The sequence below is a fragment of the Carcharhinus amblyrhynchos genome, chromosome 20 (assembly GCF_965287045.1).
Source record: "Carcharhinus amblyrhynchos chromosome 20, sCarAmb.v2.hapA, whole genome shotgun sequence".
Lineage (NCBI taxonomy): Eukaryota > Metazoa > Chordata > Chondrichthyes > Carcharhiniformes > Carcharhinidae > Carcharhinus > Carcharhinus amblyrhynchos.
The window spans coordinates 47,520,465-47,541,834 of NC_137343.1; the positions used below are offsets into that span (position 1 = coordinate 47,520,465).

Below are 21,370 nucleotides of genomic sequence, written 5' to 3' on the forward strand. Positions count from 1 at the left end.
TTCATGCACTGAATTTCAGTGCTTCTCTCAAACTTTAAGATTCAATTACGCAAGCAACAATCCTCGGACGGGTCAGCTGTGACCACCTGCTTGCTGCATTGCACATTGTTTTCCAACATAAGAACATAAGAAATAGGAGCAGGAGTAGGCCATCTCGCCCTTCGAGCCTGCCCCGCCATTCAATAAGATCATGGCTGATCTGAAGTGGATCAGTTCCACTTTCCCGCTTTCTCCCCATAACCCTTAATTCCCTTATCAATCAGAAATCTATCTACCTGTGACTTAAATATATTCCACCACTTCAAAGGACAGAGAATTCCAGAGATTCACTGCCCTCTGAGAAAGAAGTTCCTCCTCAACTCTGTTCTAAACTCATCCCTCCTTATTTTGAGGGTGTGCCCTCTAGTTCTGGTTTCCTTTCTCTGTGGAATGTATCTCTCTACCTCTATCCTATCTAGCCCCTTCATTATCTTATATGTCTCTATAAGATAACCCCTTCGTCTTCTAAACTCCAACGAATACAGGCCCAATCTACTCAAGCTCTCCTCATAAGCCACCCCCCGCCCCCACCTCCGTATCAGCCTGGTGAACCTTCTCTGTACTCCCTCCAAGGCCAATGTATCCTTTCGCAAATAAAGGGACCAAAACTGCACACAGTACTCTGGTTGTGGCCTCATCAGTGCCCTGTACAGTTGCAGCAAGACCTCCCTGCTTTTATATTCTATCTCCCTCGCTATAAAGGCCAAACATTCCATTCACCTTCTTGATCACCTGCTGCACCTGCAGACTGGGTTTTTGCGATTCATGCACAAGGACCCCCAGGTCCCTCTGCACCGTAGCAGGTTGTAATTTTTCACCGTTTCAGTAATAGTCCATTTTACCATTATTCCTTCCAAAGAGGATAACCTCACACTTGCCAACGTTATACTCCATCTGCCAGATCCTCGCCCACTCACTCAGCCTATCCAAATCTCTCTGCAGAATTTCCCCGTCCTCCACGCACTTCGCTTTCCCACTCTTCTTCGTGTCATCAGCAAACCTTATTACCCTACACTCAGGCCCCTCCTCCAGGTCGTCTATGAATGTGGTAAACAGTTGAGGCCCCAGCACCGATCCCTGCGGTACGCCACTCGTCACCAACTGCCAACCAGAAAGCCAGATTCAACTGTCTTACTTTCGTAATTATCTGCAAGGATACCAGTGACTTTAACATTGCAACTCACTCCCTCATTGGAAGCAAAAAGCTGCCAGAATTCATACCTTTGAAGTTTGGGTCTTTCAGGTGGAAAGGTTCAGATTAATGCCACTGGGTAGAAGCTCACGGTGTGCAAATTGCCTTTCTTAAATCTCCAGGATCAAGATGTGCTGCTCACTGTTTGTGGAGAAGTCGTTGCAGATGTATCACGTTAATGTCTTGGAATCAAGGAATGGCATGGGAATGAGAATGTGAAATGTTTAATTGGGAAGATGGTTGGATGATGGGTTGTTTTAGAAGGAGTTGTGTTTGAGTGGCAGCTGTGTTGCTTGTCTTTGGTGAAGTTGGAGATGCAAAAGGGACTGAGAAAAGCATGTTTCCTAACAGATTGTAAAATGGTGTTGGTGTGCAAAAGCTGAGTGAGTGCAGATTGTTTGTGGTGCAGGAATGGAGAGTGTTTGGCACTGCCTGTTCAATCAGTTGGGATGAATGAATGGTTTGTGCTTTGTTTTTACACAAAGGAAATGTGTGTTCTCCTGTTCAGTTAGAATACACAATATGTAGCACACAGTGGAAAGGCTGAGTGAGAGCAAGTTGTCAGGATGGCCGAGTGGTCTAAGGCGCCAGACTCAAGGAGTGTGATTCCTTACCTTGTGTTAAGGCTGGTGAATTCTGGTCCCTTTCTAGGGGCGTGGGTTCAAATCCCACTCCTGACATTTCCATTTTACATGACAAATGTCGCCACCGGAAACACAATGTCTGTGAGACTCAAATGCAATTTGCACCTGCCTTCTTTTACTGCTTCAATGCTATTTACAATTCAAAACAAACACAGCTTATATCTCCACAATCATATCATTCACACACAAAACTTTACACACAACACATTTCTCTCAATCTTCATGCACTGAATTACAGTGCTTCTCTCAAACTGTAGGATTCAATTACGCAAGCAGCAATCTTAGGATGGGTCAGGTATGACCATCTGCTTGCTGCATTGCACACTGTTTTCCACCATTATACCTTTCAATCCCATTGAGCACACTGCTGCTTCTGACAAACAGGCCAAGTGTCCAAGTATGCAACTTTGTGTGCTCAAACACAACTGGATTCAACTGTCTTATTTTCGTAGAAACAAGGAAAAAAAATTTTTTCCCCATAAAAAATTACAGTGAATAATGGAGGGGCATGTGATGTGTGGTTTCTGTATGATGTGGGAACTGGCGGACCCCAGGGTCCTTCCCAGTGACCATGTCTGCAGTAAGTGCAGGTTGCTGGAGGAGCTCCAGCTCATGGTGGATGAGCTGGCCTCTGAGCTACAGACACTGAGGCTCATCAGGGGGAGAGAGGGTGCCCCTAGACTGGCTAAATCTAAGGGTCAGGGACAAAAGAGGGCTGCTGGGAGGAGGAGGAAGGGGGGTGAGGAGCGGAGGCCTCAGCCTCTTAATCTGCATAACAGGTTTGAGGTTCTTGCTTCCACTCTGGAAGAGGACGAGGCAGGTGAGGTTGGTGAGCAAACTGCACACGGTATAGTGATGCAGCAGGACATAGGCAAAGAGAAGGGGAAAAGGAACGTAGTAGTTATTGGGGATAGTGGGGTGAAGGGTATTGACACTGTCCTTTGTCACAATGACAAAGTGCACAGAAGGGTGTGTTGTCTGCCTGGTGCTCGGGTACAGGATGTCGCAGCTGGGCTGCAGAGGAACCTGGAGTGGGAGGGTGAGAACCCGGTCGTTGTAGTACATGTGGGTGCCGGCGACGTAGGCAAAGTGCGGACTGAGGATCTGGGGAGGGAGTATGAGAAGCTGGGAATGGAATTAAAAAGTAGAACCGACAAGGTGGTCGTCTCTGGGCTACTGCCTGAACTGTGTGCAGACGGGCGTAGGATTGACAGGATAAAGGAAGTGAATGGGTGGCTCAGGGATTGGTGTGGGAGGAATGGGTTCGAATTTATGGGGCATTGGCACTAGTATTGGGGTAGGTGGGACTTGTTCGGGCGGGATGGGGTTGGTCTGAATCGTGCTGGGACCAGAGTGTTGGCGAATCGAGTAAAGAGGACTGTAGACAGGGCTTTAAACTAATTAGGGGGGGGGAGGGTGCGAGGGTAGGTGACGCTACGAGGTCTAAAGTTAAGGATAGGGTACAGGTAAGGGAAGAGGCCGAGGATGTCCCAATTGGTGGCGTTACGGCAAATAGGGTCCAGGTGAAGGCTGGGATGAAAGCGCTTTATCTGAATGCACGAAGCATTCGGAATAAAGTGGATGAGCTGGTGGCGCAGATCGACACAAATGGATACGATCTGGTGGCCATTACAGAGACGTGGCTGCAAGGTGACAGGGACTGGGAGATGAATGTACAGGGCTATCAAGTGTTTAGGAAGGATAGGCAGGAGGAAAGAGGGGGTGGCGTAGCTCTGCTGATTAAGGATAGTATCAAGGTGGTAGCAAGGGATGATATCGGAGCCAAAGAGCAGAACGTGGAATCGTTGTGGGTGGAGATTAGGAACAGCAAAGGGAGGAAGACGCTGGTGGGTGTCGTCTATAGGCCCCCGAATAATGATCTGGAGGTGGGGCGGGCTGTTAACACGCAAATAAGTGCGGCGTGCAGGAATGGGACGGCAGTAGTTATGGGAGATTTCAATCTGCATATTGATTGGTCGACCCATGTTGGACGAGGTGGGCTCGAGGAGGAGTTCTTGGAATGCTGCCGGGATAATTTCCTTGAACAGTGTGTGTTGGAGCCGACGAGGGAGCGAGCTATCTTGGATCTGGTGCTATGTAATGAGGCGGGTAGAATTAGGGACCTTGCGGTGAAGGATCCTCTTGGAGAGAGTGATCATTGTATGGTGGAGTTTCTGGTGCAGATGGAGGAGGAGAAAGTGGGTTCCCGGACACGCGTCCTTTGTTTGAATAGAGGGGAGTATGGTAGGATGAGAGAAGAATTGGCGAATGTGGACTGGGGGAGTGCGTTGGAAGGTAGGTCTGCTGAGGAGCAGTGGAGGATCTTTAAGGAGATCTTTCTTGGTGCTCAGCAGAAATTTATTCCGATGGTTAAAAAGGACAGTAGGAAGAGAGGTAATAAGCCGTGGATAACGAAGGAGGTGAAGGAAAGTGTTAAATTAAAAGCGGAGGAATTTAGAGTAGCTAAGAGTAGTGGGCGAGAAGAGGATTGGGAAAGGTTTAAATGTCAACAAAGATTGACAAAGAAGTTGATAAAGGAGGGTAGGAGAAGCTATGAGGCTGGGCTAGCACTTAATATAAAAAAGGATAGCAAGAGTTTTTATAAATATATAAAAAGGAAGAGGCTGGCTAGGGTGAACGTTGGTCCTTTAGAGGATGAGAAAGGGGAGCTAGTGGTAGGGGATGGGGATATGGCTAAGGTCTTGAATAACTTTTTTGTTTCTGTCTTCACGGAGGAGGACGTGAATAATTTGCCGGGTGTTAGCGATGGAAAGGTGGTAGGAATGGAGGGTCTTAATGACATTACTGTTACTAGAGAGGTGGTGCTCGACAGACTGGAGGGGCTGATTGTGGACAAATCCCCAGGACCGGATGGAATGCATCCGAGGGTTCTGAAAGAAATGGCGGAGGTGATAGTGGATGCCTTGGTGGTTATTTTCCAGACGTCGCTGGATTCCGGGGAAGTGCCGGAAGATTGGAAAAAGGCTAATGTTACGCCGTTGTTTAAGAAGGGTGCCAGGCAAAAGGCGGGGAATTATAGGCCGGTTAGTTTAACGTCTGTGGTAGGTAAAATGTTAGAATCCGTCATCAAGGAGGAAATTGCGAGGCATCTTGAAGGGAATTGCTTGATAGGGCGGACGCAACACGGTTTCATTAAAGGGAAGTCGTGTCTGACAAATTTACTGGAGTTCTATGAGGATGTGTCTAGGGCAGTGGATAGAGGAGAGCCGGTGGATGTGGTCTTTCTGGATTTTCAGAAGGCGTTTGACAAGGTACCTCACAGGAGGTTATTGCAGAAGGTCAGGGGACATGGAGTTGGGGGTAGGGTGTTAGCGTGGATAGAGGATTGGTTGTCAAATAGGAGGCAGAGAGTGGGGGTCAATGGGTGCTATTCGGATTGGCGGTTGGTGACTAGTGGGGTGCCCCAGGGGTCGGTGCTGGGGCCTCAGCTATTTACCATTTATATAGATGATCTGGAGGAGGGAACCGAGTGCAGGGTGTCGAAATTTGCTGATGACACCAAGATTGGGGGAAAGGCAAATTGTGCGGAGGGTGTGGAGAGTCTGCAGAAGGATCTAGATAGGCTGGGCGAATGGGCCAGGAAATGGCAAATGGAATTTAATGTTGGCAAGTGCGAGGTGGTCCACTTTGGTAGGAAGAATGGTAGGAAGGACTATTACTTACGTGGCGAAAAACTGCAGCAGGCGACGGTGCAGAGGGACCTCGGGGTCCTTGTGCATGAGTCGCAAAAACCCAGCTTGCAGGTGCAGCAGGTGGTCAGGAAGGCAAATGGGATGCTGGCCTTCATAGCGAGGGGGATTGAATATAAAAGTAGGGAGGTCTTGCTGCAGCTGTATAGGGCATTGGTGAGGCCGCAGCTGGAGTACTGTGTGCAGTTTTGGGCGCCGCACCTGCGCAAGGATATTTTGGCCCTGGAGGGAGTGCAGAGGAGGTTTACTAGGCTGATACCGGAGTTGAGGGGATTGAGCTATGAGGAGAGGCTGAATAAACTAGGCTTGTACTCGTTAGAGTTTAGAAGAATGAGGGGAGATCTCATTGAGACGTATAAGATGATGAATGGGATGGATAGGATAGAGGTGGAGAGACTCTTCCCGCTCAAAAAAGACAGTAGGACTAGGGGGCACAGCCTCAAGATAAAGGGGAGGCGGTTTAGAACGGAGTTGAGGAGGAACTTCTTCACTCAAAGGGTGGTGAATCTCTGGAATTCTCTGCCCGTTGTAGTGGTGGAGGCTGCCTCGCTAAATATTTTTAAGAAGCGGGTTGATGGGTTCTTGATAAGAGAGGGGATTAAGGGTTATGGGGAGAGGGCGGGAAAGTGGAACTGAGCCACAACAGATCAGCCATGATCTTATTGAATGGCGGGGCAGGCTCGAAGGGCTAGATGGCCTACTCCTGCTCCTATTTCTTATGTTCTTATGTAATTATCTGCAAAGATACCAGTAACTTTAACATTGCAAATCAGTCCTTCAGTGGAAGCACAAAGCTGGCAGAATTGAAGCCTTTAAAGTTTGGGTCTTTCAGGTGGAAATATTCAGATTAATGCCACTGGGTAGAAGCTCACGGTGTGCAAATTGCCTTTCTTAAATCTCCAGGATCGCAATGTGCTGGTCACTGTTTGAGGAGAAGTTGTTGCAGATGTATCACGTTAATGTCTTGGAATCAAGGAATGGCATGGGAATGAGAATGTGAAATGTTTAATTGGGAAGATGATTGGATGATGGGTTGTTTTCGAAGGAGTCGTGTTTGAGTGGCAGCTGTGTTGCTTGTCTTTGGTGAAGTTGGAGATGCAAAAGGGACTGAGAAAAGCATGTTGCTCCTGATCTACGGACACCCGGTGCGGAGAGGGGAGAGTCGGGACACCGACCTCCTCGTGAACCTGCTCCTGGGCCTGGCAAAACGCGCCATCAACAGGTCCAGGCAGCGGGCGATCGACGGGGCCGTCCGTCCCGACTGCCTGCCCCTCTACCGTGGCTACGTTCGCGGCCGGGTGTCCCTGGAGAGGGAGCACGCGGTGTCCGTGGGCACTGTTGAGGCCTTCCGTGCCCATTGGGTACCGCAGGGGCTGAGGTGCCTTATAGACCCCGATAATCACATTTTGATTTGACGTGCTTTAAGTTTCCTTTGTACCTTTTGTTTCTGTTCGGGCCGTTCCCCCTCCTTTTGGGGAGCTGCCCCCGTTTTTTTTGTCCGAACGTAATTTAAGTTTGTTTACTTGTTTGACCCGCCCAAAAGACAGAGAAAAGCATGTTTCCTAACAGATTGTAAAATGGTGTCGGTGTTTTACACCAGCTGAGCGGGTTTTCACTGTTAGAATCATAGAACCCTACAGTGCAGAAAAAGGCCATTGGGCCCATCAAGCCTGCAGTCAACACAATCCCACCCAGGCCCTACCGCCATATCCTTATATAGTTTACCCACTAATCCCCAAATCCCAGGACACTAAGGGGCAATTTTAGCTTGACCAATAACCTAACCCACAGGTCTCTGGACTGTGGGAAGATATCCAAGTTCCGCACACATGAGAACGGCCTCAACCGGGATCTTGGGTTCACATCACACCATCTGTAACCCCCACGAGTTGCCTGTAGTTGCAAAAACTCACTAACTTTCCCATCTGGAAACAATACACATCTCTTTAACCTGTGCTTAAAACACTCTCTACTCACATTGTCTGTACCTTTCAGGAGTGATTAGCTGTAAAGACTCACATTCCAATCATTCTGCATGTAAATTGAGTTTGTGTCCTGTTTATGATCAGAACTCCCAGCCCCCTGGCGAAGGGACAGCTTGGCCCGAAAGCTTGCAGCTTTTGCTACAAATAAACCTGTTTGGAGTTTAAGCTGGTGTTGTGGGATTTCTTTCTGTGGGAGGAAACCGGGGCACCTGGATGAAACCCACACAGACATGGGGAGAATGTGCAAACTCCACACAGACAGGGACCCAAACTGGGAATTGAACCCAGCTCCCTGGAGCTGTGCAACAGCAGTGCTGACAAACCCGGGAGGTTTTCAGTGTTACACCAGCCCGGGTGGTTTTAAGTGTTACACCAGGCTGGGAGGTTTTCAGTGTTACACCAGCCCGGGTGGTTTTAAGTGTTACACCAGCCCGGGTGGTTTTAAGTGTTACACCAGGCCGGGTGGTTTTCAGTGTTACACCAGGCCGGGTGGTTTTCAGTGTTACACCATCCGGACGGTATTGAGTGTTGCACCCGGATGGCGGGTGTTCCGGAGTGATACCGCGGCTGCTGGCAGGTTGTGATGAAGCCGGTGGTTTGAGAGCGGGACGCGGCTGTGGTCCCAACATGAGAACCAACCGAGTTTATAAACTGTGGATCCACAAGAAGGGATTCGGGGGCAGCGGTGAGTCTGGGAGCCGGGGTGGGGGTGTTTAAACCTCAGTCTCCCCCTTCCCTGTTTACAAAGCTCTCGGCCTTCAGACTCTCCAAGGGGCCGGGTAGAGTCTGTGACAGCAGGTGCCTTGTGCTCGGGTGGAAGGAAGGGGCTTGATGGGCTGAATGGCCTTTTCTTGGGCGGTACGGTAGCAGAGTGGGTTAGCACTGCCGCTTCACAGCTCCAGGGTCCTGGGTTCGATTCCCGGCTCGGGTCACTGTCTGTGTGGAGTTTGCACGTTCCCCTCGTGTCTGTGTGGGTTTCCTCCGGGTGCTCCGGTTTCCTCCCACGGTCCAGAGATGTGCGGGTTAGGTTGATTGGCCGTGCTAAGAAATTGGCCCTTAATGTCCAGGGATGTGTAGCTTAGAGGGATTAGTGGGTATAATATGTAGGGATATGGGGGTAGGGGTTGGGTGGGATTGTGTTCAGTGCAGACTGGATGGGCCAAAGGGCTTCTTTCTGCACTGTAGAGTTCTATGATTCTTATTCATTGCTGTTATCACTGTCTCTTATCATAGTTGTGATGGGTTCCAGTCGCATGAGGAAGGGTCAGAGGCCCGTAAGCTACCAAATAGACCTGTTGGACTTTAACTTGATGTTGTGAGACTTCTTACTGTCTCTTATCATAGTCACTCAGATCATTATATTTAACTGGCAATTCCTTGTCAGTGAGTTTGCTGCCTGGCTGCCCCCTCCCTCTCATCCCAGTGCTCCCTATGTCGTCCTGCTGGGGTGACTGTGTATTCCCGGTTCTACTTATGCCACGGGCGGTACGGTGGTTCGCACTGCCTCACAGCGTCAAGGACCCAGGTTCGATTCCTGGCTTGGGTCAATGTCTGTGTGGAGTCTGCACGTTCTCCCCATGTCTGTGTGCATTTCCTCCGGGTGCCCCAGTTTCCTCCCACAGTCCGAAAGACGTGCTACTTAGGTGCATTGGCAGAAAACACAGCATCCAGGTGGGCACAGTGGCGCAATGGTTAGTACTGCTGGCTCACAGCACTAGGGACCCAGGTTCAATTCTGCCATTGGTGACAGGCTGTGTGGAGTTTGCATGCTCTCCTGTGTGTTCATGGGTTTCCTCCCACAGTCCAGAGATGTGCAGGTAAGGTAGATTAACCATGATAAATGCGCAGAGTTATGGGGAGAGGGCTGGGGGTCAGGGTAAAATGTTTTTTATGTCTACCAGACTTGATAGATCATGAAAAGGTTAAAAAGCGCACAAATTCAAAAATCACATGAGCTGAGGCTAAATCTCACTCAAGGACTATCTAATTGGATGATGTGCAGCTGCAGGTCAGTAAATAGAGAGCGGGATGTGAGTCCACCCTCTGCAGTGTGAGTAGGGGGAGAAGTGGGCATGTAAGAGTCTGTGTGGAGTTTGCACATTCTCCTCGTGTCTGCGTGGGTTTCCTCCGTGTGCTCCAGTTTCCTCCCACAGTCCAAAGATGTGCGGGTTAGGTTGATTGGCCATGCTAAAATTGCCTGTTAATGCCCCAGGATGGGTAGGTTAGAGGGATTAGCGGGTAAAATATGTTGGGATATGGGGGTAGGAGCTGGGTGGGATTGTGGTCGGTGTAGACTTGGTGGGCTGAAGGGCCTCTTTCTGTACTGTAGGGTTCTATGATTCCACATCTACCCACTCGAACAAGGAACAATGGAAAGGGAAGCTGAAGTACCATTGGACAGATATAGATATCATTTCTTTATGGTATAACATGCTCAAGTTTTAATTGGATATTATACCCTTCTGTCTGTGTGATGTAAAGATAACTATGATTAGCTGGAGAACTCATATTCTGTTATTGGTGTTTGCTAATTGTAAACAATGCTGAGATTTTAATTGCCTTTGTATTTCTGAATTCAAAGTGTTTTTTTTCTGTTAATAAAAATGTTTGTGGTTCAGCCTAAAAGCCTGTGCAAGTTTTTCCTTTATAAATTCCAGGAGTGTGTAACCTTTACACAATTCATACTCATGTTTCAGGTTTTGCAGTGAGGGGTACATGTTTAGTACCCTTTAAGATACCAAACACATCCAGCTGCTTCACAGCATGATCAGACAAATTTCACACAGTCACATTGAGGTAAAAAGGCAGTTGACCAGAAACCTCATCATAGAGGTCAGTTTGGACACTAAAGGGGAGAAGGGTGAGAGGTGCGGAGAGGGATTCTGGGGTTTAGGTACTTTAAGGCAGAAGCTTCCACATCCAATGGCTCTGCAATGCTCAGGAGGTTACAGCTGGAAGCGCACAGATCTTGGGAGAGCTTTGGGCCTGGAGAAAATTACAAAAACGCAGGGTTTTGAAATCAAGAGTGAAAATTTTTAAATGGAGGCTGAACCAGGTGTCAGCATGGCGGGGAGTTGAAGGGTGAACAGCACTTGCTGTCCACTCTGTTCATACCCCTCATCATCTTACACCTCAATCATGTCTCCCCTTAGAATTCCCTGCTCTAAAGAAAACAATCCAAGCCTGTCCAGTCTCTTCTTGTATGTCTCATGCTCCATCCCAGACAACATCCTGGTGAATCTCATCTGTACCCCCTCCAGTGCAGTCATAGCCTTCCTATAGTCAGGTGATGAGAATTGAACACACTACTCCAGCTGTAGCCTAACCACTGTTCTGTACAGCTCCAACATTACTGTCTGAATGTAATTTGAGTTTGTTTACTTGGTTTGTCTGGGAAAATACCCTCCTTGTTCTTATACTCTACGCAACGACTGACAAAAACAAGTGTCCCATGTGCCTTGTTAACTCCCTACTCACTTGCCTTCAGGGACCTGTGAATAATGAATTATCTGCTGGCCACATTTTCTCTCTGAGATAGTAATGTCCCAATGTTAACTTGACTTCAGTCTCAGTGTGTTTTGGAGATTAACCCCTTAGCAAGTTTCACCTGTTGGCCGAGTTTGTGTCCATGAGGGTTTGGAGTTTTTTTTAATCGGAGGAGATTCCGATCCTATAAAGAGTGGATCAAAACAGGGTGAAGTACGGGGAGAGTCCTGGGCCACTTTGGTTACTGTGAAAGCCTTTTCGGAACCCTGGAAATACTCAGTAAGCGGGGCTCTGGCAAACAAGTCTTGAATAGCCAGATAGGTGTGTGCCATCTGGAATGTCTCTGTGGCTGTTCTGTTGAGCGAACACAGTAAGAAGTCTCACAACACCAGGTTAAAGTCCAACAGGTTTATTTGGAATCACAAGCCAATCCTTCATCAGGTGAGTGGAGAGGTAGGTTTCACAGACACAGTATACGTAGACAGACACACAGTTGCAAGATAATGGTTGCAATGTGAGCCTTTTCAGGTAATCAGTGATGGGGTGTTTGTGAAACTCACCTCTCCGCTCATCTGAGGAAGGAGCAGCGCTCCAAATGCTCGTGATTCCAAATAAACCTGTTGGACTTCTTACTGTGCCCACCCCAGTCCAACGCTGGCGTCTCCGCATCGCACCGAGTGAAGGTTGCAGCAATATGAAATTGTCAACCATCTTGGTTTCTTTGCTGACAGATCCAGATTTTGTTCTGTCTGGACATGTGTGGAAGCTGATGTTTCTCTTGACTAAAAGCTGTCACCCTCACCGGCCTCCTTCTCTCTGAGCGCAGCTCTCACGCCCTTGGGCAAGCTGCAAATGGCAGTGAGAGCAGGATTGTGAAGTCTGGAAGCTTTTTAGTAACGCACAACCAGACATTACAACAAATGTTTTCCATTACCACCACGTCCACAGATCCCAAATCTTACCTGCCATCTTGGACGAGCTTCCGATAGATCTTGTAATTCTAACGATACGAGTTGTCCTTATACTTCCTGTTTCTTATTTCACTTTAGATTATGAGTTGATGGTGAACCCCAAAGTCTTCCTTCAGGTGAAGCTGGGTGATATTGTGGAGATTGCACATATCAACGATGAGTACAGGTTAGCAATATTTGCATAAACTGCTTTCTGTTAAATGCGGTTTGTTTTGACACACGGGACCTTTCCTGGGACATTTACAACCCAGGAAACTTAACATCTTGATGGAATGTATTGTTAATTAACTTTGAGTTACCAGATCTGCGTAAACCCACAAGAATTCTGACATGGGACGTGAACAACTTAACATCTCTGCTTGTTTAGCTTGTAGTAATTTAGATTTATGTTGATAATTTGGTGTGCGTGTGAAGGAGTGTCAGAAAGACGCGTGGTTCCGTTGCACTGCTGATGTCACCTAGTCTCGGCTGCTGTCTGCGCTCATGAGCAGGATTGAGGTGGGAGTGACAGAACGAGATGGCACGGTGGGACAGTGGTTAGCACTGCTGCCTCACAGCGCCAGGGACCTGAGTTCAATTCCCAGCTTAGATCACAGTCTGTGTGGAGTCTGCATGTTCTCCCCATGTCTGCGTGCATTTCCTCTGGGTGCCCCAGTTTCCTCCCACATTCCACAGATATACAGATTAGGTGGATTAGCAATGCTAAATTTCTCCTTAGTGTCCAAAGATGTGTATGTTAGGCAGATTTGTGGGTTAAATACGTGGTGTTGTAGGTATAGGGTGAGGGGTGGGCCTGGCTAAGATGCTCTTTTGGAGAGGCAGTGTGGACTTGATGGGCCAAATGGCCTCATACTGTACTGCAGAGATTCTAATGCATGGTCATGTTTTTATGCTTTGCTAAAAGGGTATTACATCTCCCCCTCCAGGACAATAGTTTTACAGTATGCATTATTAGTTCAACACCCTGAGCCCCTCTTTGTGGAAATAAGTGGTAGGCCTTTACATAAAAATACACAGAAAGCCATTAGCTAACCAGGACACCATTTCCATTGACAATCTGTGTCTCAAACAGCTGCCAATAAAAGTGACTGACTCTTGGGTTCAGTGTATCAACTGAGTTTGAGTTAATGATGCCCCTTTAGCTGATGGGCAATAAAGTGTGTATTTTTGTTTTTTGGTAGGGTGGCACAGTGATTAGCACTGCTATTGTACAGTGCCAGGATCTCGGGTTCAGTTCCCAACTTGGGTCACTGTCTGTGTGGAGTTTGCACGTTCTCCCTGTGTCTGTGTGGGCTTCCTGGGTGCTCCGGTTTCCTCCCACAGTCTAAAAGACGTGCTGGTTAGGTGCACTGGCCATGCTAAATTCTTTCTCAGTGTACCCAAACAGGTGCCCATCTGTGGCAACTGAGGGATTTTCATTGTAACTTCATTGAAGTATTTATGTAAGCCTACTTGTGAAACTAATAAATAAACTATAAATTATGATGTGTTTTATAGAGAAAGGAGGTGTTTCTGAGAGGGGTGGATTACGTTGTCAGGCGCAAACTGTGGGACACTTTTCCACTCCTTCCGGGAGGTGCGGGACTGTTCTGTCACCAGAACTTAGAATTGAAGAGTTTTTCAGAAAGGTCACACGGGTAATCCATCCGAGATGTCCACATGTCCCAGTGTGTGTGAGGGCTTTCAGCTGCTGCTTTAACTCCTAAATCTCGGATGACCGATTTACACTAACCGAACCTCCCTCTGGTTGCCTTGTGATCACTCTTTAATGAGCTTTGCTGCCCAATATTTAACTCCAAACCACTGTCACTGACACAGATGACCTGGCCAGTCTCACCCTGCTGCTGCTGGTGGGAGCTTGCTGTGTACAAACCTGTTCTCTACAGGCCAGCAGGGCCTGAAGATGTGAAAGGGACTGTGAAAATGCTTGTCTTTTCTCTTTCCCTTTCCTGTACTAATTAAGATATTGTCTTTGCTATTCACAGCCCTCTTCTACTTCAGGTGAAGTCTTTGAAAGAAGACCTGCAGAAAGGTAATAATGTGAATGATTTTGAGGCTGAACGGGTATTTTAATAATTTTTTAAGGGGCTGGGCGTCACTGGCAGGTTTATTGCCCTTCCCTAATTGTCCTTGAGAAGTTGGTGATGAGCTGCCTTTGTGAGCCGCTACAGTCCCTGTGGTGTAGATGCACCAACAGAGCTCCGACGAAGGGTCATCCAGACCTGAAACCTTGGCTCTGTTCTGTCTTCACAGGTACTGTCAGACCTGCTGAGATTTTCTGTTGTTGTCCCCTGGCTGTACATTTTGCTGTTGGTCTGTTGAGTTTCTCACAGTCAGGAACCCTATATTTACAGATGATGTTCTAAATCTGAAGCTGTTTTTGTTCGTACTGAATACACTATCTGAACTCTTCCATTGACTGCCTCTCTATCATGGAATCATAGAATCCCTCCAGTGTGGGAGGGAGCTATTCGCTAATCAAGTCTGCACCAATAACAATCCCACCCATGCCCTAACCCCATAACCCCATATATTTACCCTGCTAATCCCCCTGACACTGAGGGGCAATTTAGCATGGCCAATCAACCTAACCCGCACATCTTTGGAGATCTTGCTAATCTAATCTCATTCTTTCTCCCAGTTTTCCCCATACTTTGTAAAATTCCTGTATCCTGGTGTGTTTAGCTCCTGACATTGCTCGGACTTCAGCCGGATTCCTGGAATTGCATTCTGCTGAATTCTCCTCCCACCCCTTGTTGTTTTCAAGCTTTTCCCAGTCCAGACCTTATGAGCTATAATTCTTCCCCAATTCTCTATTTCCACTCTCTGCGTGGACATGGAGGTTGGTTTGATTTACCTGTCTTGTTGGTACAGCTCCCCACACCCCCAACCGCCTTGCCCCTTGCCTGCCCCCACCAGCTTCGCTTCCCCAAACCCCTCCATTGCACACACCCCCACCAACCTCTGCCCACTGAGTGAGGAGTCTAAAACCTTCTCAGGAATGGATTAAGAGTGGAAAGGTTTGGGGCTGTGTTGCTGAAGAACCCATGTTTATATTAATCACACTTTGCGCCCCCACTTTGTTATTCAAACAGATTCTAATCAAAGTATATCAGACCCATTACAAAGTCAGTTTTAATTGCAGACTTTGCCCTTTTTTTGCCTCAGAAACTATTAGTGTGGACCAGACTGTGGCCCAGGTGTTTAAACTCCGAGCTTACCAAGATGTCTATGTTAATATTGTGGATCCCAAGGTAAGTGGTGTATTTTGTCTTCGTTTCCTCCACCCTGGCTCCTCTATGTTGGTTGCTTCAGCAGATTTTTATACCCTTTCTCCTGGGTTTCTGCGGAAGTCACAGTGGGAGATTGCGAAAGTGTACAGAAATTCTGCCTGCTTCTGATTATTTTTGATTTGATTATTATTATCACGTATATTAGTGAAAGTATTGTTTCTTACGCACTATATAGACAAAGCATACCGTACATAGGGGAGACAGAGAGGAGAGGGTGCACAATGTGGTGTTACAGTCATAGCTAGTGTGCAGAGAAAGATCAATTTAATATATGATAGGTCCATTCAAAAGTTTGACAGCAGCAGGGAAGAGGCTGTTCTCAAGTTGGTTGGTACTTGATCTCAGATTTTTGTATCTTTTTCCCGATGGAAGAAGGTGAAAGAGAGAATGTCTGGGGTCCTTAATTATGCTGGCTGCTCTGCCAAGGCAGCAGGAAGTGTAGACAGAGTCAATGACTGGAGGCTGGTTTGCCTGATGCACTGTACTCCGTTCATGATCTTTTGTAGTTTCTTGCGCTCTTGGACAGAGCCTAGGGGAGAACAAGGGGTGGGAGGAGAATTCAGCAGAATGCAATTCCAGGAATCCGGCTGAAGTCCGAGCAATGTCAGGAGCTAAACACACCAGGATACAGGAATTTTACAAAGTATGGGGAAAATTGGGAGAAAGAACGAGATTAGATTAGCAAGATCTCCAAAGATGTGCGGGTTAGGTTGATTGGCCATGCCAAATTGTGATACAACCAGAAAGAATGCTTTCTATGGGGCATCTATAAAAGTTGGTGAGAGTTGTAGCGGACATGCTAAATTTCCTTAGTCTCCTGAGAAAGTAGAGGCATTGGTGGACTTTCTTTACTATAGGAGGAGGGGGAGGGAGGACACCAGCTCAGCACCAGGAAGAACTTCCAAGTTTTCATGCAGCTGTCTGAGGCAATCAGTCAAACTTCTCTTAAATAAAAACAAAGTGCTGGAATTCCCAGACGGAATCTGTGGAGAGAGAAACAGTTCACGTTATGAGTTGAATATGATTCTTCAGAAAAAGTCATAGAACCATAGAAATCATATAGCACAGAGGGGGCCATTTGGCCCATCTTGTCCATGGTGACCCAAAGACACAAAGAAACCTGTTTGGACTTTAAACTGGTGTTGTGGGAATCTTTGTGTTTTACCTCAATCCAATGCCGGCATCTCCACATGACCCAAAGACACCCAGGTGCCTTTTCTAATCCACTCTTTGCAGACAGTCCATTGCCTTGCAACATACAGCATTTACGGTGCAAATCCAGGTGCTTCCAAAAAGAATTTGGGGTCTCTGCCTCCACCACCAACTCAGCAAATTCCAGACAACCACCATCCTCTATGTAAAAACAGTTTTTCCTCCTATTCCCTCTAATCCTTCTGCCACTTAACATCAACCTATGGTCCCAGCTTTGTGAACTCTCTGCCAAGGGAAACGGGTTACTCCTCTGTCTACATCCCTCACAATTTTGTACACTCAATCCTATTTCCCCTCAACCGTCTCTTGTTTCAAGGAAAACAACTCCAACCTCTCCAATCGCTCCTCATAGCTACAATTTTCCAGCCCTGACGACCTTCTAGTAAATCTTCTCCGCATTCTCTCTAGAGCAATTATGTCCTTCCTGTAATGTGGTGATCAGAACTGCACACAATACCCCAGTTTGATCTCACCAGTGTCTAATACAGTTCCATCATTATAACCCTACTCTTATATTCCATACCTCTGCCGATGAAGGAGAGAATTCTTTACAATCTTATCTATCATATTTGACACAGCACATTGACTCTGTTTCTCTTTCTACTGATGTGGAGATGCCGGAGTTGGACTGGGGTAAACACAGTAAGAAGTCTCTCAACACCAGGTTAAAGTCCAACCAGTTTAATTGATAGTAAAACCACAAGCTTTCAGGGTTTGCCCCTTCATCACGTGAATGGAGAAACCCCGAAAGCTTGTGGGTTTACTATCAAATAAACTGGTTGGACTTTAACCTGGTGTTGTGAGACTTCTTACTGTCTTCTCACTGACCAGAGCTGCTGAGTAATGTGCAGCGTCTACAGTATTTTGCTTTTATTTTATTGCTATGCCTGGGGAATGGTATGAAATGCACAAATTGCCTCATCCAGGGCCAGATATTTGGAAACAGCTCCAAAAAGCCCAAGGAGTTTAATGCAGCGTGACTGTGTTGTAAAGCTCTGATTCATTTGAAGATGGTATTATTAGTTAATCATAATCCAAGGACCAGCCACTCAGCTCTCAAAACATGCTCAGCCAACCAACCAACCAACCACATAAAGGTCCAGAGGTTGAATCTGGAATCTAAGCAGTCCACACGTTCAAGCTCTTAAAGTGTTTCGCTCAGTTCACACCCAGAGCAATCTCTTACTTCAACTCATCCCTGACAGAAAAAAAAGTTCTTCCCTTATGGGTGGCACAGTGGTTAGCACTGCTGCCTCACAGCACCAGGAACCTGGGTTCGATTCCAGCCTTGGGTCACTGTCTGTGTGGAGTTTGCACATTCTCCCCATGTCTGCGAGGGTTTCCTCCCCCAGTCTAAAGATGTGTGGGTTAGGTGGATTGGCCATGCTAAATTGACCCTAGTGTCAGGGGACTAGCAGGGTAAGTATGTGAGGTTATGGGGATAGGGCCAGGGTGGGACTGTGGTTGGAACAGACTCAATGGGCTAAATGGCCTCCTGTTCTGTAGGGATTTCGTGGTGTTTCTTCTTCCGGCCTGACTGCCTCCTGTCTTCCATTGAAACTCCGTTCCACTTGCTAAAGGCACCAGTGACACCGCTCAGGAGAACACTTTCTGGGGTGTCCATTACTGCAGGGTAAATAGGGCCTGTTACATTAAACATTCCACTGCCCATACTGAGTGCCCCTCTATCGGAGTTTCTCTGGTATATTCTATAATGGAACAGATCTGGGAATATCATGCAGTGCCTGTCCTGTCTTGTTAAGAGGATCCAATTTGTTTGTTCAAGAAGAAACCAAGACACAGAACTTTCCTTTATCAAGAGAGTTTATTGGCTTTGTTCAGTCTCACAGCTTTCCTCCCACATGCTCAGTGTCCCAGGCATCCCCTGTTTCTACGCTTTCTTGATTAAAATAAATCTGTAATCGAGGGGGTGACAGCCCCTGGTGGGGCACCGTAATTAAAATAAAACGCCAGGAGGAAAGTTAGCTAATTAAATCAAAAAGTCATTTCCTGTGTACTGAGCCCCTTGTGGTGCCTGTAATCACGGACAGCTTGAAGCATGCTGGTGGACAGGGCATGCTCCTTTATCCAGGTCACCAGTGTAGCAGTAACAGAGAGACAGAATGTTATGTCCAATGACCCTCCTCGACCACCCACTACCTGGAACTACCCTCCGTTTGCACACTTCTGGTTGAATAAATGAGAAGAAGCACCCGTTCCAGGTCCCTTAGTTACACTCTTTTTAAGAAAACAGTAATTGGTAAATTAAACACATATGGCAGGGATACTAACCCTGGCTGAAGCACTGTAACTAAAGTAAAACGTCAAAAAGAAACTCCACACAGACAGTGACCCAAGCTGGGAATTGGACCTGGGTCCGTGGTGCTATGAAGCTGTGGTGCTATGAAGCTGTAGTGCTAATCGCTGTGCTACTGTGCCGCACCATTATCCCCTACTTATAAACGATTTTCAGACTGTTTCCTGCAGCATTGGAATAAGGATAAAGCTATTTTAGGTTGACAAATTTTGGCAGTGGTTCCACATTCATTCAGACTTCTAACTTTGGCTTTCATTGGACTCAACTTTCATTCTCTGTCGAGGAAACTCCTAGCTCAGAATAACTCAGGCAGAGACGTTCAGAGTCAGGCGTCAGGAGAGTTTATTGTCGTGATACCACGGAGAGTCCACCTCAGTGAACACCGAGAGAACTCTGATTTTTTGAACAAACCCGCGCTATTTTTATACAGTGAAACAAACAACTCTGCAAGCAGGTTACAATACTCCCTATTATCCTTACTATCTCTACTACCCCTTTAATCATTGTCCCATTAATTAAATCTATGGTCCTAGGACTTATCTATAGTGTCCTTGGTCTAAATCATCCTACAGTCCCTGTCCCTTGTGATTTACTGTAACTAGATAGGGAAGAAGAATGGTGGTTTATTTTTCTATCCTCCTTAGAGTCAGATGGCCCGTTATCTGGCCTTTAGACCTTGAGTGTCTGCTAGGCCCCTGTTTTTCTAACCCTGCCTGCTTCAGCTAGTTTCTTGATTTTCGGTATAATGGTGAGTACATAGTGAATCATTAACCCTTTAGCTACTGCTGCAGCTTTAGCCCCTACTATAGTAGGTCCGTTTAAAACAGACTTACTTTTCTATGCAACCTAATTGCTTATATGAATCTAATTTCTTCTACACTCTGCTATGGTTGGATTTGAACCCTGCATCCCCAGAACATTACTGTGGGTCTTTGGATTACCGGACCGCTGACAATATCACTGGGCCGCCATCCTCATCCTGTATTTACATGTGCTGAAAATACTCCATTAAACAATGCCTTTCCCCTCTCTATCCTAACAATATTATTCACCTGTATATCTCCAGAGTTCACTGGGTTTAGAAAGAAATCTTTTTTTTGCCATTTACCAGTCTTTAGAAACGAGGTGTTTATTCTCAGTTGTACCCTGGTTATAAATATTCTCCTGTGCTCTTTTGTCTGAATGTACAACAGGACGTTACCCTCGACCTGGTGGAGCTTACCTTCAAAGACCAATACATTGGGCGCAGTGACATGTGGCGGTTAAAGAAAAACCTGGTAAGTTGTCAGTCTTTCATTACACTTCACCGTGGCCCCAAACTGCTCCTGAATTACTATTTTGCTGCAATAATCATGGGGTTAGCCCACTGTCCTTGGGCTGATTGAGGCTTTAAGTTGCCAGTTGGAGGCATGTTAGAGGCTCATTCCTTATTTCCACTTCCATAACATTGGAGAAAGGTAAAGGAAAATGGACAACCAATGGACTTTCCCAACTTGGGTAAAAGATGAGAAGGAAAGGGGATACCCTTTGCCCATCAGACGCACTTGCCCATGGTGATAGCGCATACACCCCCCCCACCCCCCAAATTCGGCCCATCGAGTCTGCTCCGCCATTCAATCGTGGCTGATTGGATTCTCATCCCCATTCTCCTGCCTTAATCCTCTTATCAATCAAGAACCTATCTGTCTCTGTCTTAAAGACATTCAATGACCTGGCCTCCACAGCCTTCTGCGGCAAAGAGTTCCACAGATTCACCACCCTCTGGCTGAAGAAATTCCTCCTCATCTCTGTTTTAAAGGAGCATCCTTTCACTCTCAGGTTGTGCCCTCGAGTTCTGGTCCCTCCCACTAGCGGAAACATCCTCTCCACGTCCACTCTATCTAGGCCTCTCAGTATTCTATGAGTTTCAATTAGATCCCCCCCTCATCCTTCCAAACTCCATCAAACTCCAGACTCCTCAACCGCTCCTCAAATGACAAACCTTTCATTCCTGAGATCATTCTTGTGAACCTCCTCTGGACTCCCTCCAATACCAGCTCATCCTTCCTTAGCTATGGGGCCCAAAACTGCTCACAGTATTCCAGATGGGGTCTGACCAGAGCTTATACATCCTCAGCAGTACCTCCCTGCTCTTGTATTCTAAACCTCTAGAAATGAACGTTAACATTGAATTTGCCTTCCTAACTGCCGACTGAACCTGCACGTTAACCTTAAAAGAATCTTGAACCAGGATTCCCAAGTCCCTTTGTGCTTCAGATTCCCGAAGCCTTTTAGAAAATAGTCTACAGCTCTATTCTTCCTATCAAAGTGCCTGGGGGTAAAGGGACAGCCTGGTTTGGGGAGTAGCTGCTATCGCTTGCACTTGTACACCTTACTGGTGAATGATGTTCATGAGTAATCCACTCTGCCATTAACACTGGAAGCCGCAATCCATCACGTCAATCTGCGAATTGTAACGTTCAGGTGGTGAATGTTTCTAAAGTGGGACAATAGTTATCTCTGATTTTGTAAGGCTTGTCTA

General features: G+C 46.8%; 1 protein-coding gene and 1 non-coding gene across 6 annotated transcripts in view; both read left to right on the plus strand.

Annotated features, from left to right (window-relative positions):
• The first annotated feature begins 1,791 nt into the window (after positions 1 to 1,791).
• On the plus strand, positions 1,792 to 1,911 carry trnal-caa (transfer RNA leucine (anticodon CAA)). The gene is made up of 2 exons: positions 1,792 to 1,829; positions 1,866 to 1,911. It is a non-coding gene; the product is annotated as a tRNA-Leu (tRNA).
• Positions 1,912 to 8,109: 6,198 nt separating this feature from the next.
• depdc5 (DEP domain containing 5, GATOR1 subcomplex subunit) overlaps positions 8,110 to 21,370 on the plus strand; it is a 157,207-nt gene continuing 143,946 nt past the window's right edge. For all 5 annotated transcript variants that reach the window (XM_080208529.1, XM_080208532.1, XM_080208530.1 and 2 more), the window contains exons 1-5: positions 8,110 to 8,255; positions 12,106 to 12,193; positions 14,013 to 14,059; positions 15,196 to 15,281; positions 20,043 to 20,126. In XM_080208529.1, coding sequence (XP_080064655.1) covers positions 8,198 to 8,255; positions 12,106 to 12,193; positions 14,013 to 14,059; positions 15,196 to 15,281; positions 20,043 to 20,126 — 363 coding nt within the window. In that variant the 5' untranslated portion in view covers positions 8,110 to 8,197. The remainder of the gene's footprint in view (positions 8,256 to 12,105; positions 12,194 to 14,012; positions 14,060 to 15,195; positions 15,282 to 20,042; positions 20,127 to 21,370) is intronic.